This window comes from Musca autumnalis, unplaced genomic scaffold, assembly GCF_047663935.1.
Source record: "Musca autumnalis isolate F117 unplaced genomic scaffold, ASM4766393v1 scaffold_1, whole genome shotgun sequence".
Taxonomy (NCBI): Eukaryota; Metazoa; Arthropoda; class Insecta; order Diptera; family Muscidae; genus Musca; species Musca autumnalis.
The window spans coordinates 66,213,205-66,232,177 of record NW_027411644.1 but is presented as its reverse complement, the minus strand read 5'-3'; the positions used below and the strand labels follow the sequence as shown (position 1 = coordinate 66,232,177).

At 35.5% G+C, this 18,973-nt stretch overlaps 1 protein-coding gene across 1 annotated transcript; it reads right to left on the bottom strand.

The window, feature by feature from the left end:
- Positions 1 to 989: 989 nt before the first annotated feature.
- LOC141400611 (uncharacterized) lies at positions 990 to 11,367 on the bottom strand. Its single transcript, XM_073979899.1, has 4 exons — positions 11,008 to 11,367; positions 10,879 to 10,931; positions 1,569 to 1,751; positions 990 to 1,494 (listed from the first exon to the last, which is right to left on the bottom strand). Exons 1-4 carry the CDS (start codon positions 11,042 to 11,044, stop codon positions 1,030 to 1,032), a joined length of 738 nt encoding a protein of 245 aa, XP_073836000.1. The 5' UTR covers positions 11,045 to 11,367; the 3' UTR covers positions 990 to 1,029.
- Between the last annotated feature and the right edge of the window lie 7,606 nt (positions 11,368 to 18,973).

Genomic DNA, 18,973 nt, shown 5'->3' with positions numbered 1-18,973 from the left:
TCCCTTCTCTTCGTCTATAAAGACTCCCTTCTTTTGGTCTATAAAGACTATTAAGACTTCTTTCTGTTGGTCCATAAAGCCTTCCTTCTTCTCGTCTATAAAGACTCCCTTCTGTTGGTCTATAAATACTCCCTTCTGTTGGTCTATAAAGACTCCCTTCCGTTGGTCTATAAAGACTCCCCTCTGTTGGTCTACAAAGACTTCCTTCTGTTCGTCTATAAAGACTCCCTTCTGTTGGTCTATAAAGACTCCCTTCTGTTGGTCTATAAAGACTCCCTTCTGTTGGTCTATAAAGACTCCCTTCTGTTGGTCTATAAAGACTCCCTTCTGTTGGTCTATAAAGACTCCCTTCTGTTGGTCTATAAAGACTTCCTTCTGTTGGTCTATAAAGACTCCCTTCTGTTGGTCTACAAAAACTTCCTTCTGTTCGTCTATAAAGACTCCCTTCTGTTGGTCTATAAAGACTCCCTTCTGTTGGTTTATAAAGACTCCCTTCTGTTGGTCTAAAAAGACTCCCTTCTGTTGGTCTTTAAAGACTCCCTTCTCTTGGTCTTTAAAGACTCCCTTCTCTTGGTCTATAAAGACTCCCTTGTATTGGTCTATAAAGGCTACCTTCTTTTAGTCTATAAAGACTCCCTTCTCTTGGTCTATAAAAACTTCCTTCTGTTGATTTATAAAGACTCCCTTCTGTTGGTCTATAAAGACTTCCTTGTGTTGGTCTATAAAGACTCTCTCCTGTTGGTCTATAAAGACTCCCTTCTTTTGGTCTATAAAGTCTCCCTTATATAGGTCTACAAAGTCTCCCTTCTCTTGGTCTATAAAGACTCCCTTCTTTTGGTCTATAAAGACTATTAAGACTTCTTTCTGTTGGTCCATAAAGCCTTCCTTCTTCTCGTCTATAAAGACTCTCTTCTGTTGGTCTCTAACATGTCTCGTCTTAAAGAATGCCCTTAGCTCCCTGTAGAACATTATTAAAACAACAACATACATAACAATAACAACAACTTCTATATTTTGTCCATAATTTTTTTATAACCTCTTTGCAGCAAATCTTGAATATTTATGTATGGGATCAATTTTCTCCGCAAATGTTTTACCACGAAATTCAAAATGTGAATTTTCCACATCAAATAAAGTTTCAAAATTTAATTTTTCACCAATTTTCTGTGAAAATTTCGAAGTAAATGCGGATGTTATGGCTTGAGGTCGTTGATTTTTAATGGCCAATGGTAATTTTTGTATCTCCTCTTCATCGTTGTCCTTTAATTTCTTGGCATATTCGAGCAGATATTCCGCCAGTGCTAAAGCAATACCACGCCGGCCATAATCACTACGTGTAGAAAGAAATGTTAATTCGATCCAACACTCAATTTGCCATTCTTTAGCTATGTCATAGGTATATTCAACATAATGCAGATAGTCGCCAACTGTTTTCATATTTTCCGTTTGAAATGAATCGAAAACTTCGTCAAGGGTTATGTTGGCTGAGGGGTTCTGCAAAGAGATTTGAAAATCTGTAAGAATACAGCCGTTCTTCAATTATCACAACTCTGGAGCCCAATACTTACCACTATTTTATTGATACACATCGCTACCAACTGTTTGGTTCGTACATCTCGGGCTGCAAACGAGATTTGGTCCTTTAAAATGGCCCTAATTAATTGCTCCATTTCATTAATGGTTTGTGGTGATTCCAATAACTCACATGCTATGCTGACATTTTCATACTTCATGAAATAGTTTTGGTAAAGCTGCAAATAAAAAGTCAGGTTAGAAATTGTCTGGATGTTCATGTAGGAAAGTTTTTAGATCGAATTATAATTTTACAAGGTAAACAGACGTAATGAGACGCAGTTTAAGTTTGATTACTATTACATATACATATAAGGAAATGAGTTTTTCAGGACTCTTCCTGTCCCAAATGGTGCTTAAGGGAAACTGTATATAATTAAGGGTTCCTTTGAGCACAATTTCCAAAATTATAAGTGATTTTGGGGTTACTTTTATGAGAAAAGTGCTTTGATGGCACTTCCTTTCATCAGTCTGCTTTTGGAAGGCCTGTTTGAAGACACTTCCCATAACAAAAGGTGACTTTGAGGATAATGTTTATAATAAAAAGGATCAGTTAGGTTTGCTGACAGCTAAACACTTTCATCCTAAAACCTATACAAATATTTGGGAATTTCGGTGCCCATATCTCAGGAAATATCGGCTTCACTTAACAAAAACAAATTAAAATGTTGTCATGATCAAAATGACAAGCCATTATTAAAATTTCAATACGATCCGAGAGGTACCTGAACCTTCGGACGTGTTACCTGAAAGAATGGACAGACGTAGTCCATCTTGGAACTGGATCTAATCTTTGGATTCATTTCTATTGACAGTTCGTGCCTACCAGCCATTTGACTTGTCCACCGCAGACGTTTCAGAGCTTCTGGTTCATTATGCCAGAGGAATCGCGGACTTGTCCAAGAAAAGAATACTCAGAATCACAACGACACACTATAAACTACACCGAAGGCAACCATTTTAAGTTTTGTGAAGGAGTTGTCCAACTGAACTAGAAGCTCTCAAAACTCCTATGGTGACAAACTAAAATGACTATTGGGCATCATAACTATCGAAAGAAGTAACTGAAATTGGTCAATCTATTCAAAATTACGAAAAACAAAAGATTGGCCAACGTCAGTTAGTCTTTTCGATAGTCATGATGCCCAACGGCCATTTTAGTTGGTCATCGTAGGTGTGTAGGTGTATGGAGAGCGTTTGGGCCATTACATTAAGAATTATGAACTTGTCGAAAATCATTATCTTAGATGTAAACAGGACCACATAGTCTAAATTTGGGGAACAATTCAAAATGATGCTAGTACCGACCATTAACGGCACTTAAGCGAAAATATTTAAAAATTTGCCTCGGATTATTTTAACTTGGGTCACATACAAAACATATTGCTAAAAATTTTAAAACGATCTCAGGCGAGTCCTTAAACTGATCTCGTTGTGTAGGAGGTACGATGTACAACGGTTCGGTTCATTATCTAAGGAAGTATGGACCCCGAAAAAAATTTCCCATAAGAAGAACTTTTTTCAAAAAATTTCAAAACGATCCGAGATAAGCTGTTAAACTTTATTTTTTCCAAATTTTGCCGAAATAGTCCGTATTCCAACCTAATACATGACTAAATGAAATTATACGATGTGCAAAGTGTGGAGCAAGAGTTATTTTGCAGATTTGCTATTTTTGTTAGTGCCGTCAGTAGGAAGGAAGTATGAACTTGCCCCCAAAAAATTTTACTTTTTCTGAATTTTGTGTGTCCATATTAGAACCCGATATATGCCTGAAAGTAATACGCATATGCAAACGTACGCACAATTTTCGCGAAAATTGTTTTAACTTTTGTGGTGGAGGTAGCGGAAGAAGTGGAACGATATGGCTCATCTTCGAATTAAAACTAAGTTTAGACAAAGTATTACGAATGCCAACAATTTTGGACCCGATCGGTTACTTCGATCGAGAGTTACCGTGCGCACCAGCCAGACAGACAGTCGTACGGTCATGGATGGCTAAATCGACTCCAAATTGTTTGAAATGAATTTCGTTCAAACATATTACTTCGATGAGACACATTTTTGGTCGTATCAAAGTGTATATCAGGATTATTGTCAATTATTTCATATTCCATTTCAGAAAAAAAGGATAAATTTTTTTCGCGCTACATCAACTATTTTTGATATGTAGGTTAAGAAAAAAATTCCCAGTACGAATCTGGTCGCGAGCCAATTTTTGGTTGTTGCGGACAAAAGTTATGGCGCTTTTATTTCGCTTTTTAAGAAAGAAAATATTATAAAAACGCTAATTATTTAAATGAGCACAATTGTTACAAAAAAGTTCTCTCGAAGTGACTTCATCGAGTAGATTGCATAATACCTGCAAAATGTTACACAGAATTCGCGGAATGTACATAAAATTGATAAATTATTGAATATAAGTCTTATTTTTTCAAAATTAAGGCCCATTTAGTGGTCATAAAATTACATAAAAAATTTTGTGGATCCAAACTTCACGGCAAATCAAATGAGACTACAATCATACAGATTGGTGTTATAGTTTGGATGTTACAGCCAAAATAAGCACATATTTCGGTCAAAAAAATATTTTTTTGTTTAAAAAAAGATTTTTTCACATGCATTATGTAGTAGAAAATATTGTAAAAGTTTATAGGAATACTTCCTTCATTTTGCTTAAATCTCCCAGCAAAATATACGGATTTTGCTTTATTGACATTCATATTAAAGCTTTCCCATTAAGGAAGCTAATTGGGTTGATGGGGATATATGTCAAAGCTTCTGAAATGGAAATAGAGGTCAAATAACCCATTTTTATTTATATGCATTTTAAAATACGTGTAAATCGCGTAATTATCAAAATCATTTTGTCCGCATGTGATTTTCATGTACAGCAAGACCATATCTGTTAATTTGTATATATTTTTCGAAATTTAATTTGGAGGCTAAGATGTAGCATCAGCTGCATCTTAGCATTAAAATACCTATAAAATATCGCTAATTTGCGCAAAGTGCATACAATTTTTGTCCGCATCCGATTTCAATGTCCACCATGAAAATCTACATCGATATATATCTATTTCAAGGCGATCAATTAAGAACCGTGGATGTAGCATCACACACTATTTTTTGGGATAAAATGAATGTAGCTCCCTTATCAGTGAAGTTTTCAAATCTCTGTTTCCGCTAAAACGAAGATGCTGTATTAGTTGTTTCATTGCAGTGGAAACGAACCGCAGAAAACGCGATAAAATACGCGATATTTCCAAAAACAATTTTAGGTGATTTTTCTACTTTGGACTTTCTTGTAACTCGCGTTTTAGTGGATGGATTTTCACGGGGAATAATTTATTAGATCCGGAACGTAAATAACTAAAATGTGCAATCAAGTACGAGGAAATCGAATGACAATTGTAAAAATTAGGCCCCAAAAATATGATTTTTAGAAAATAGTTCGCACAAAATTTCCGTATTTGGATGCAGATTTCTATGAAGCTGTGTAGACTAAATTCACGACACATATATCAAATAACTCAGAATCGCGAGTTCTACAATCCTATATATAATTTTTTTAAAAACCTGTTTGCGGAATGAAATTAGAAGAAAATGTCAAAAAACACTGTAAATCTGGCTTCAAAATGTCAGCATCATTTAATGGTAGAAGCAGTTCAAATTTTGAAAAGTAATATATTAGTGAGATGATCCTTATTTAGTTTGCTTCTACTTTTACTTTGACAGGAAAATCGAGAGAAGTGTGGTTTACTCACAAATCGAGAGAAAACAAAAAAAGACATGGTGGCTTCAACCCATTTTTACCCATTTTTTAACATAAATATAGCCACAGCTTCCACACAAATTATCTTTTAAAGCCAATATTTTTTGCCACGTCCAACAACATTTCATTTTATCCAAAAATATTTAATTTGTATAATATAGAATCACAAGTCGCGTGTTCTGAAAGGGTAAACCTTGGCTTCAGCTATGTTAAATTTTCAAAAATATTGGTGATATACCCTCTAAAGGCTGAGGGTGTAAAAACAACAACCACATGAAAATAGGTGTAAGTGATGACAAGTACTTTCTTGACGTTTTCAGGTGATGGTTGTAACGCGACACTCAATGGACCGATTTTGCTGAGGCCTTGAGAGCACAAGTATTTCCAAACGTGCTCACCACGGTACGTTGTCCATTCTCAAAACCGTTGACACCATCTCGTTGTCAAACTCTAGGTGCACACAAGGGTCCCACATATGTCAATTAAGGCAAGAAACCACATTTATTGTTCGCCTAGCTCGGGTAGCAGATAGGTCTCCTTCCTTATGTATTTTGTACAAATCCTCTAAGAAAGCAAGTAAGAAGGACGTTAAGTTCGGCCGGGCCGAACTTGTTATACCCACCACCACAAGTTGTATTGAAGTAAAATGGAATAATTAGTTTCCATTCGTGTATGAAGAAGACTTAAGGTAGAACAATGTGAGGTACCATTCTATCGGGGGCTATTTCAAAACGTCGATCTATACCGACAAATTTCTGACGGAAAGTTTTTAGGCTCAAAGAAGACTAAATACCAAATTTCCTATATTTCGGTAATAGAATGTGGCTAAAACTTAAAAAATACCGAAAATCAGGAAGTACACTTCTATGGGGATATAGGAAGACGTGGACCTATAATGATAATACTCTTCTGGAATATTTTATAACTCTTGGAAGACGAAATAACGAATTTCAGCCATTTCGGTTGGATATTGACATCACAATCTTCAGTATTACGAAAATCGGGAGGTACCGTTCTATGGGGGCTATATCGAAACGTGGACCTATACCGACGAATTTTAGTCAGAAATGAGGTAACATGAAAGCATGTACCTGTACAGACATATTTCTGGCGAAGTCTAAATACCAAATTTCAGCCATTTCCTTGGAATATTGAGGCCACAACGTTCAAAATACCGAAAATCGGGAGGTAGCGTTCTATGGGGGCTATATGAAGGTGTGGACCGATACCGACAAAATTCTGAGGGAAAGTTTTATACCCCTAAAGATGACTACGTACCAAATATCAGCCATTTTGGTAGGATAATGAAGCTAAAACCTTAAAAATACCGAAAATCGGGAGGTACCGTTCTATGGGGGCTATATGAAGGTGTGGACCGATACCGACAAAATTCTGGAGGAAAGTTTTATACCCCTAAAGAAGACTACGTACCAAATTTCAGCCATTTTGGTAGGATTATGAAGCTAAAACCTTAAAAATACCGAAAATCGGGGAGTACCGTTCTATTGGGGCTATATCAAAACGTGGACCGATATATCCCATTTTTAATACCAACCATCCTGCAAGTAATAAAAACTTCTGTAACAAATTTTGACTCTCTATCTTTAAAATTGCGAGCTGTATCTTGATTTCAACAGACAGACGGACGGACGGACAGACGGACATGGTCGAATCGACATAGCATTTTATGCTGATCAATAATATATATACTTTATAGGGTTTCCGACGAATATTTCCATGTGTTACAAACGGAACGACAAATTTAATTATTCCCTCCATATGGTGGAGGGTGTAAAAAATTTAAATTTTGTATACCCTCAGCATTTATGCTAACGAGGGTATATACACTTTCATACGGGCAAAATGTGCTTCATCGAAATAATGGTTTTAGACCCCAAGTATGTTTGAACGAAATGTGTTTAAGACAATTTGGAGTTGATTTAGCCATGTCCGTCCGTCTGTCTGTCTGGCTGGAGCGCACGATAACTCTCGAACGGATCAACCGATTCGGTTCAAAATTTGGCTTTCGTAATATTTTGTCAAAACTTTCTTTAAGTTCGAAGATGGGTTATATCGGTCCACACCTTCCTGTACCTCCCCCATAAAAGTTCGGAAAATTTGTGAGTACGATAACTCTTGAATGGAGTAACCGATTTGGTCCATACTTAGCAAATCGTGAAATGTCTACCAGACTTAGATAAGGTTCCAATATGGACTCAATCGTTTCACTCCTTCGGGTACCTCCCACACAAAATTTCAGATAAGTTCAGTTTAGAGCCTGCTCTCGAATCGCTTTGATTTTTGTTGTAACAAATTGTATTCACTGCCCCCTATACGACGGTACAAGTTTCATCAGGGGCAAGTCCATACTTCCTGAGAAAACAACCTGAAAGTTGCAAAAAGTCCCTTTGGCACCGTGTGTAATGGTTGGAGCGCACTATGACTCTCGATCGGATCAGCCGATTCGGTCCAAAATTTGGCTTCCGTAAAATTTACCCAAGCTTTGTTTAATTTCGAAGATGGGCCCCATCGATGCGCAACTTCCGGTACCTCCCCCCACCCAAAGTTAACAAAATGTCACTAAAGAGCTACGCGCTATATCTGTTGAACGGAGCAACCAAAGGTAGTTTTACTTCAGAAATGGTCCATATCGGTCTTCATCCACAAAAGTTCAACATTCGAAGATCCTTTGGAAATGTACAGCCGGTATTATATTTGATATTGTGAATAGATGAAAGTTTCAATTCTCACAGGTTGAGGGTAAATCTCTGTCGGCAAAACCGACTGATACTTTTTTACTTGTTTTGTTTTTTATCACTTGCTCATCCGCCACAAACAACGACTCTGAAGCCGATCTGTGCGACCTCATAAACAGATGTTTCAGGAAGGTAGATCAATTACAGAGGTGCTTCCTAAAGAGAATACTAAAACTGCCGGGCACACTGCCAAATTAGATTTTATTTCTAGAAACGGATGTACACTTTTATACACTACAATTACACATTGAATATATATTCAAGGCAGTATATAAATATAAAACCAAGCGGTTAGTCCACATTCTAACAATGAAAATATTAGAGTGAATATTTTGGGCGAAAACTGCAACAACATTGGCCGAAAAAATACTAAATATGCAGATAAAAATACAAATACAAAACGATTGAGTAAATAAAACAATAATCTATAATCTAATCTAAGGATCAAATTGACTGAAAATACATTTGGGAGTTATATTCAAATCAATATAAATTTTCAAACTTTTTTCTAGACCAAATTATCCAAATTATGTCAAACAAAGTATCTGGGCATTCAAGTTCCCTGAGCGGATCGATCTCTCTAGTGCCTTTTCCCAAAAGGAACTAGTTCCTTAACATAGTTTCATAGTTCCCAATAATTCCGAGACCGATATTGTTCAACGAATCTTTCTCTTTCATCGTTCTTTTCTTTTTCGACGTTATTTTTATTTCTTTCATTCGAAATAGTTCCGAGACTGTAATGTTTTCATGGTTTGGAGGATGATTTGACATAAAAATAAATAAATTACAGCGAATAAACAGCAACGAAGAAAGATCGACGTAGGCTTTAATTAAAGGAACGAGAAGAACGAAAGGAACTTTATGAACTATATAAACGCAAGAGAGTTGCTTCGAACTAGTTCGTTCCGGAACTACACAACTCTACTTTCCAATTCTCTTACAAATCAATGTTCTGTTCCAGTACTACAAGAATCTACTAATTTTTACTATTTTTTTTTTCGAAAACATAAAGGAAAAAATGTTATCGTAGTAAAAAATAGTAGCTTCTTGCAGGTTCTGCAACAGAGCACAAGTGACACACGAACAATAGAATATTCCGCCTCTAAACGAAATTGAACCTCAAGAAGAACACAAATATTTTCGAAACTATTTCGACATCACTTGAAGTAGGATTTATTCCTCAATACGGAGGAGATAGATGTGCTTTAAAACAGTTTCATAATCACTTTTTTTTTCCTTTATTTATTTCGAAAACACACTCACGGTGCTCTTGAAACAATATTAAATGGAAGGTGCTTACACCTCGGATGTTTTTGCGGATTCTGAAACTACAATGTTTATAGATGAGAACAATCAAAAAACAAAAAAAAATCGCCGGAGCGCTTTTTAAATAAATCGCGATTTCAGTTGAAATGTTTAGGAGTTGTTTAGGTTTTCGCGATTTTGCTTAGAAACCGCATTTCCTATCTAAATGGAACTGAAACAAATATTCTAGCTATGAAAATTCTCTACAATATTGACCTTAATGGCATTCTCGTCGGATTTACCGTTTTTGAGATATAGAAGTTCAAATTGGGACAATTCAAATTCAATTCAATTCTGTATCGCCCCCCTTATAAAACAATGTCATAACTTCAAATTCACAACTTAAACTTATATATCTAAAAAATGTTACAACTTGGTATAAGTTACTTAAGCCAGTCTTGTAGAGAATTTTCCCAGCTTTAAGATTTTCTCAGGTCCCATATCGATAAGACTTACCGTATTCAAGCAAAATCGCGAAACCCTAACAAAAAAATCTAAAAATGTAAACTGAGCTTCTTTATCTCAAAAATGGTACAGGCTGGGAACAAATGATAAACGTCAATCCTCTAGTGAATTTTCACAGCTACAACATTTTCTTTAGCACCATTTCGATTGGACTTGCGGTTTCCAAGCAAAATCGCGAAAACCTAAAAAACACCTAAAAATGTTAATTTTGACCGCGATTAATTTAAAAATCCCTACAGCGATTTTTTCTTGTTTTTGGATTTTTCTCATCTATGAACACTGCTGTTTCAGAATTCACAAAAATTTTCCCTGTGTAAGCGGTTTTCATCAAAAGTTAGTTAAGGCGCACCCTCCATGACATTGTTTTATAAGGGGGCGATACAGTCAGTGCATTGTCCCAATTTGAACTTCTATATCTCAAATATGGTAAAAACTACGAAAATACCATAAAGGTCGATCTTGTAGAGAATTTTCATAGCTACAACATTTTCTTTAGTCCCATTTTGATAGGACTTGCGGTTTCTAAAGAAAATCGTGAAAACCTAAACAACCCTTAAAAATGTCAACTTAAATCGCGATTTATTTAAAAAGCGCTCCGGCGATTTTTTTTGTTTTTTGATTGTCCTCATCTACGAACATTGTAGTTTTAGAATCCGCAAAAACTTCCGAGGTGTAAGCTCCTTCCATTTAAAATTGTTTCAAGAGCACCGTGCACTGTTGGCTATGAAAACTAAAGGCCTCGACACATAAGAAGCATGGCATTCTTGCTTAAGTCATATCTGGTAAATGTTCCAAGTTCAACTTAATTTAAATCTGATTCTGAAATCTTTTTATTAGGTCGAACTTGGTCTTTAGTCTTTTATCAGATATGACTTCAGCAAGAATGCCATGCTTCTTATGTGTCGAGGCCTTAAGTTCAATACCGAATTTATACATATTTAAATTTTGAACAATTTTCCAATTACATTTCTTTGAACATTTTGTTATTATTAGTATTCTACAAACCTCAATTGTGGCATCATATAAATCCTCGGTAATACGAACAATTTCAATGTCACCTAAATTAAGGGAAATATTTTTTTGGGAATTATTTTGGATTTTGTTTCAACACAATTAATTTCATTCTCTAAATACCATCACAGATCAATTTCAAACACTCTGGGGAAGCCATTTTGAAAGCACTTTTAAACTTAAAAAAATATATATCGTAATATTTTTCTATTCGAAAAAATTTATTTGTTAAATATTCAATTGAACTCTTTTTAAACAACCACTTTCCAACCCCAATATTTTACAACTAAATTGTGATTAATTTCTTTGCTCGTTGTAATGTTTTCAAATGACTCTGTCGTTCGGACTAGAACAATTGTAGTGCTCAGAACATCACAATTGCTGCTGCGGGTTCCACACTTTACTATGTACTCAATATTCTAAGTGATTCGTTTGGCTGGATGGTTGATGTTCGATCGTTTTACGTGTTGTTTTGTTCTACTCACATATTAAATGGTTTAATAAAATTTTGTTCATTTAGCGACGATTTTCATACACTGTTAGAATTTTTCATTCGAATAATTAAATTTAGAAACTTGCAGAAAAATTTCCCCGAATTGCGAATGAAAATCAAGGAGAATTAGTGACACCCAAACACTTAAGGGCTCCAAAACACACACATCGAAACTGTAAGCTGCTGAACGTAAGGGAATCGACTGTAGTGGAATAAAAAAAAGACTCCGCAGAACATTTTAGTCAGGCACCTGTCCCGCTGCAAATGGTCACAACGTAATCATCTATTTGACTCGTTTTTGGTCGTCTATAAAGTGGAGCCCTTTGCGGAGCCCTTAGAAATTATCGGTTTGACCATCTATAAAATCGCTCTCTATATGATCTACATGGTCGCGTCGAGAATAAATCCTTCTAATATTTGGTGTCCAACGTCATTGCCACTGTATTTCTCCTTGAAAATCCATTCGCCTTATATGTCTTATGTCGCCCAATGTATCTTTCCTTAAATTCAGTCTAAAAATCAACCCATTTTATAAATGGCGCCCAACATCATAATATTCTTAAGGCGAGAACACAATGAATTTTTGTTGCTTATTTTTTCCACCTAGCTTCAAAGCGCAAAAGTGAAATTGTGCTGTTTTCAATAGGACAGACCACAACGAAGCGAGGCTTGAGGCCACAAAGTTGAAAATTGTTGATCTTTTGAATTCTTTGCCTGGCTTCATTTTTGACATTTCGTTTCGACATTCAATTTGATATAAACACGTGTTCAATCTGAAAAATAGAATTTGGCTGTAATTTTTATGTTCGGTACTAAATATTTACGAACAATTCATATTAAAAAAATAATAATATTATTTGATATATTGAAATAATTATGTTTATAGCACCAATGAATTTTACGCTTCGATGTGTGATACCAAGAAATAAGCGGCCTAGTGAAGAAATAAGCTAAGCAGGAAAATTAAGCTAAGAGCTGACTGTGTTCTCACCTTTATAGCCTTCATTATAAGCGTGCATTTTTTAGTACCTCAAAGATACGAACAATATTAGTAGGCCTGGACATCTCTGATGGACAATATATCTCCAAAACCGCTTTTGAGGACGCTTTATATTTTTAAGGCTTTGAGAACACCTTCCATAGCAAAGGGTACTTTTAAAGCAGAGTTCGCCATACAACGAAAAATTGTACAAGCACTAGATTTGTTCCAGAACTAAAAAGCTTTTACAATTTTCACGACTTTTACACATTTTACCCGAAAACCTGTTCCCGTACACAAAAAAGTTGTAAAATGTTCACTTCTCTTTAAACAAAAATGGCGCCGAATGACGATCTCTTTAAAACAGCATTCGGCACACAACAACAACAACAATTTGAGCAAACACTGTTGTAGTGCATTGTTTTTCAATTAGTGAGGGGAGAGAGAAGATCTATTTGCTTGCTCTCGAGTAAAGAGGTGCCGAATTCTGATTTAAAAACTTTTTACTCGACAAATTTGAGCGTGTACAAAATAGTAACATGGTTGACGGCTTCTGATTGGCTGGTACGTCGACTTTGACATTTGTTCCAGCTTTTTTGAAAAAACGTTTGTGTGAGAAAAATTTTTCTCTGTTTTTCTCTTTTATAAGTTTTACTATTAAAAAGTACGGGAACAATGCTACTGTTGTCATTGTGTGAGTGGTAGAGAAATTCTCTTAACTTGTAAACGGTTGCCGATTGATGTTTTTAATGACACTTCATTTATGAAGATGTGCTTCGGAGGCAGCGTGCCCGCTGGAAAATTTCAAAAAGTGTCACAAAAAGTACCATTTCTGTAAAAAGTGGCACACTTTTTTTATTATTAAAAACAGAAAACAATATAAAAATTTCACAGAAACAATTCGTATATAACAATAATTGTTCCACAAACATCACAGGCGGGACAAGGGAGATTTCTCTCATATCAATGAGTACACCCGATCCATATTAGCTTAATGATGTGTTTCCTACTGTATATCGACATCACTTGTAAAGAAGTTTTACATGGCTGAAATACTCAGGAGATGTCGCCTACCTTACTGAGGGGTATTTTGCCACCGCTTAAAATTTGATGTTGCCTGGCCAGGGAATCGAACCCACGATATTCTGCGTGCAAGGCGTGTGTGCATACCATTGCACCACGGTGGCGGTAGTAATATACAATATATTAACAAGTAAAAAGTATCAGTCGGGTTTGCCGACAGAGATATACCCTCAGCATGCGTGACATTTGAACTTGCCGAACATAGTCCATTATGGAAGTGAATCTTATTTTGGGTGTTATATCATTTCGATAAATATCGCGCCCACTAGTCATTTCAGTGGGTCTTCGTATATCTTTTGGCCCGTATACCAGGAAGCCTGGGCTTGTCCACGAAAAACATAATATCGCTTTAAACTGCACTTAGACACAAATGTTTAACTTTTTTGCGGGAGGTACCTTAAGGAGAGTACCGATATGGGCCATTTTAGAAATTATACTAAATTTGGATAAAATATTAAAAGATCCAAAGTTGGGCCAATTCGAACTGAAACTAAGTTTGGACAAAATATGACGAAGGCCAAATTTTTGACCAAATCGGTTGATCAGTTCGAAAGTTATAGTGCTCTCCAGCCACTACATATTGTGCCATAGGAATTTTTTACACCTTTTGGACTGTTTAATCAAGAAGTATGGACTTGCCCCTGAAAAAACTATTACCGTCGTAATTGAGGCAGCGAATAAAAGTTGCTTCAACAAAAATCAAAGTGATTCCAGAGCAGTTCTTACAGTGAACTTATCCAAAAATTTGTGTGGGAGGTACCCGAAGGAGTGGACAAATATAGTCCATATTTGAACTTGATCTATATCTGGTAGATATATTAGGATGTGCTTCAACGACTACAGACGGTGTCATAGGGTTTTTGTGCACCTTTCAGGCTATTTTCTCAGGAAGTATGGACTTGCCCCTATTGAAACTTGTACCGTCTTATGGGGCGCAGTGAATACAAGTTGTTGAAAATCGAAGCAATTCGAGAGCAGGTCCTAAACTGAACTTATCCGAAAATTTGTGTGGGAGGTACACGCAGGAGTGGAACGATTGAGTCAATATTGAAACCTCATCTAAGCCTAGTAGAAGTTTCACACCATGTGCAAAGTATGGACCAAATCGGTTACTCCCTTCAAGAGCATAAATGCTGAGGGTATAAAAATGAAAGAATAAAGAAGAAAAGTGCAAGCTAGTTCGAAATTGGCTCTGCCTTCTTTATTCATTTATTTTTGTTATGTCACAAATAAAGCAAGCAAGGCAAGCAGGTGAGGTAGCTTATGTGCCCAGGCCTTAATAACTAATAACCTAAAAATAATAAGAGTGACAATAATTTATTAAATAATTACTTGCAAAATGTTGGGTATTTTTCTTCTAATAAGGAAGCAACACAACTATTTTCTCAACTATTCTAAGTGCATTATCCATAGAAATTCCTACAAAATCATTCCACGGAATATTATGTCGTTTTAATGTATATAGGATGACATTGCAAATATCTTCACTTCATAAGAAAGAGTCTTAAGTGTAGCAGTTATGCGGATCAAACTGTCTGGCTACCTCTGTCAAACCTTTTCGCTATTTCCTACAAATCGAAAAAAAATGTTTTACCGATGCAATTTTCGCTTAAAACCAACCTAATGCTTGGTTTACATTTACGAAATCCACTCGATTTCAACTGCCAATTCCTTTGCGTATACGTCAAATGAAAACTTATCTGAAATCCATTCGATTTCATTTGACGTTTAAGCAATGGAATTGACAGTTGAAATCGAGTGGATTTCGTAAATGTAAACCAAGCATAATACAAAAACATGCTGCATGTTATTTCAACACCCTACTTCAAAATCGTGTAATCGTACTCGTATTCGACGATTTGTCTACTCTTGTTTATGATTTATGTAGAGAGTTTATATTACAATGTATTTAATTTAAAAAGAGTGGCATAAGCTATGAAAAACTGGCAACAATTTTCAAAAAGTGGCACATTTGGTATCAAAATAAAAAAGTGGCACAGAAGTGTCAAAGATGAAAAAAGTGGCACAACGGTCACACTCTAGGTACAATAATGTATAAGGTAGGCCCATGGCACAATTACCCAGGTAGTGGCATGGTAAAATGTTGAAAATGTTATGTCAAAACTTTCTTTGTGTTCTTGAGGAAATTACAACAAAAATACTATTTTTTATAAAGGGATTTGACTTTTCATATTCGATCAGCTGGTGTAATACCATTACCTGGTTGTTCTGCCATGGGTAGGCCACAGGGTTGACATTTGTTCTGTTGTTGACATTATGCAATTATAAAGGTAGATGCATCGGTGAGTTGTTCCTTCTGATGCAACGCTATATCTTAAAATTAAAAACAATTTCAAAAGATTTTTATTCGCGTGGCAAAATTAAATTGTTAATTTTTTAATAGTAATACTTGCGAAAGAACGTTTCGTGAAATATTGATATTAATTGAAATTTGTTCCAAAAGTACGGGAATGTAAAAGTTACAATTTTTGTAAAAATTCTAGCTGAAATGTATCTGCAAGTCGGATGCCAGTAATCACGATCTTAGATCAGCCAAACTTGTCAAGTAGTAAATAAGAGAATGACATTTTTTTCACTGTCATAAGTTTGGATGCAACTTTTGCTATTTTTGTAACTAGCAACAATAATCTGGAGCCTAGCAAAAGTAATATTTATTTTTTACTCTATTTGGTACTTCTAACATATAAACAGTGAAGTACTAAAATCCATATTTTTTGTAAAACGGACTAGATATGCAGATACATCTACCTTTATTATTCTACCATGCCATTTGACGTTTTAAGCCATGGTTGCAGGGATGTATTTTTCAGCGATTTTCATACCTGGCCTACCTCTACTTTATTGTACCATGATCACACTGTTCGGAGGACACTTCATTTCTGAAGGGATGCTTTGATAAGGGACGCTTTTGAGGACACCTATGTGTAACAAAGGGTGCTTTTTATGACACTTCATTTGTAAATAAACGCTTTTGAGGGCACCTATACCAAAGGTGACTTTTGAAGACACCTATAAAAGGATGTTTTTTGAGGATACTTTATTTACGAAGTTGTGCTTCAAAGGACTCTTCATTTGTCTTTGAGGACACCTATATATAAGTGTGTTTTTTAAAAAAGGTGCTTCTGCAAGCACCTATCAAAGAGTGCATTTTAGGACACTTCATTTGTGAATTGTCGCTTTTGAAGACACCTATTTACATCAAAACAACTATCATTTGTGAAGGGATGCTTTTGAAGACACCTATCATTTGTGAAGGGACGCTTTTAAGGGCACCTATATCAAAGGTGGCTTTTGAAGACTATTTGAAAAGGATGATTTTGAGGAGACTTTATTAATGAAGTTGTGCTTCGGAGGACACTTCATTTGTGATGGGACTCTTTCGAGGACACCTATGTATATCTAAAAGTACTTTTCAAGACATTTGTCAAAGCGTGCTTTTGAGGACACTTCATTTATGAAGGTGTGATTTGGAGGGCGCTCTATTTGTGAAGGGACGCTTTTGAGGACACCTATATCAAATTTTCGATATCTTTTGTGTTTTTCGTCTCTGAGCTGTCTGGAACTTCTGTCTACCATTTTCATTCCACTGGTTCGGAGAGAATAATCGTTCGATAATGTTAATATCCTGAGTTCCATCTCTATAATCTAGGCTGGCCGTGTCTAGGTCTTTTCATTTTAAATGTCAATGTTGAGGTTGAATCTTTCAGTTTATCAATTTTCGCGTCCTTGTAGACTGTCCTCATTCCCTCTTGACGTTTCTTTGCATAATCATAGACACCTTCCACAATACATTCCAGGATTATACTACTTTTCCCACAGTGTCTTAAATCGCTTAATCTTCTATAATTTCCCTTTTGACAAAATCCTTTCGATTTTGAATAGGTGTACAGTGTTTTCGAAATTATGTTATGTACCTCCCACTTTCTCACAGGTCATCTATGGGTACCAGATTTTGCGGCAGTTTAAAGAGAGTGGGTTATTCTTTGCCACTGTGCTTCTATCTCAAAGTGCTTTTCATTTCTTTCAGTGTATGTATGTGGTATTATAGTAAATTGTCACACAAATGTACTTGGTTGGATGCTTAGAACAAATATACTATTTAATAGTAAATGAGAGAACGAGAGGAACAATCTAAACTGAACTATTATTTTTTATTAAGTGATGACTTGGCGCTCTGTCAATTCGTCCAAGTTTTTCATTTTTTATTTTCTTCGTTATATTTAATGTCTGGAAAGAAACAAAAAAAGAAACAGAAAAATAAAATAAAAATTAATTGAAATCGATCGAGCTAAACAAGTTAACTTTTCCTTGCACACACACACACACAGAGGTCTCTGTGAACTTTTTTAAGTGATGTATTCTATTAATAGTTACTTTGAATATTAGGGTGGAAAGAAATATATACATAGACCAAAATGTCACAATTACCCAGATAGTGGTATAGTAAAATTTTGAATATGAAATGTAATTTTTTTATTATTGGGGAAAGTATAAGAAAAATAATTGTTTATAAAGGGATTTGACATTTCATATTCGAACAGCTGGTGTGATACCACACCTTGGTAATTGTGTCATGATAGAAACGTAAGTGAATAATTTACAATAACTTCGTTCCAGAACTAAAAAGTTTTTACACATTTAACACATTTTGCACATTTTTACTCGAAATGCATTCCCGTACACCAAAAAAGTTGCAAAATGTTCACTTCTCTTTGAACAAAAATGGCGCTGAATAGCTTTCTCTTTAGAAACTTTTTACACGACAAATTTGAGCGAGCAAACATTTGCAACATGTTTGCCGCCTTCCGATTGGCTGACATGCCGACTTTGACATTTGTTCCAGATTTTTTGACGTTTCTGCCATTTTTCGGTTCCCGTACATTTTGAAAAAATGTGTGTGTTGGACTCATTTTTGACAGTTTTCTCTTTTGAACATTTTACCATTAAAAAAGTACTGGAACGAAGCTAATAAAAATACACTGATAAGTCCTCGGTGCATACGGTCCGTTGAGTGATACATACATTGGGGCACGCATTGTCCCAAAAAAGTTAAATTATGTTTAACTTTAACGCGACAGCCTGTCTGGTTACTTTGCCAGCAAGAATTGTCCATCAAGAACTTTTTCAGAGAGTAAGGAGTTTTTAATCTCTTTTGCAAGAAAATTGTAAAAAGTAAACAGACGCCTTCCCTGCAAGCAATCAGCTGACTTCCAAAACGGAACAATTTGTCCGTGAATAATGGAAACAAAGGAAGAAAAATATTGTATTTTAAAAAAAGAAAATAACCCAAAAAAGAAAATTTTCCACTCTTCAACTTTGTTCTCCAAAAAAACAATGCAATTAGGCTTGCCATTTCCACAATAAAATTGTTTTTAATTTTCACAAATATAAATCGCCGAATAATTAAAAAATGATGATTGATTGTTTTCGGGAAGATGATGAGTTGCAAGTGGTTGCAAGAAAAAATTTGTCCAGCAAAAAATTGCAAACTATCAGTGAAAGAACTGCCAAAA

What these genes read in the sequence shown, in the direction of transcription:
- LOC141400611 (XM_073979899.1), bottom strand. Translation starts at nt 11,044, where the DNA reads ATGGCTTCCCCAGAGTGTTTGAAATTGATCTGTGATG. An exon ending in TTTGAAATTGATCTGTGATG is followed by an intron (nt 10,932 to 11,007) that starts GTATTTAGAGAA and finishes CCCTTAATTTAG; the next exon opens with GTGACATTGAAATTGTTCGT. An exon ending in TGTGTATCAATAAAATAGTG is followed by an intron (nt 1,495 to 1,568) that starts GTAAGTATTGGG and finishes ATCTCTTTGCAG; the next exon opens with AACCCCTCAGCCAACATAAC.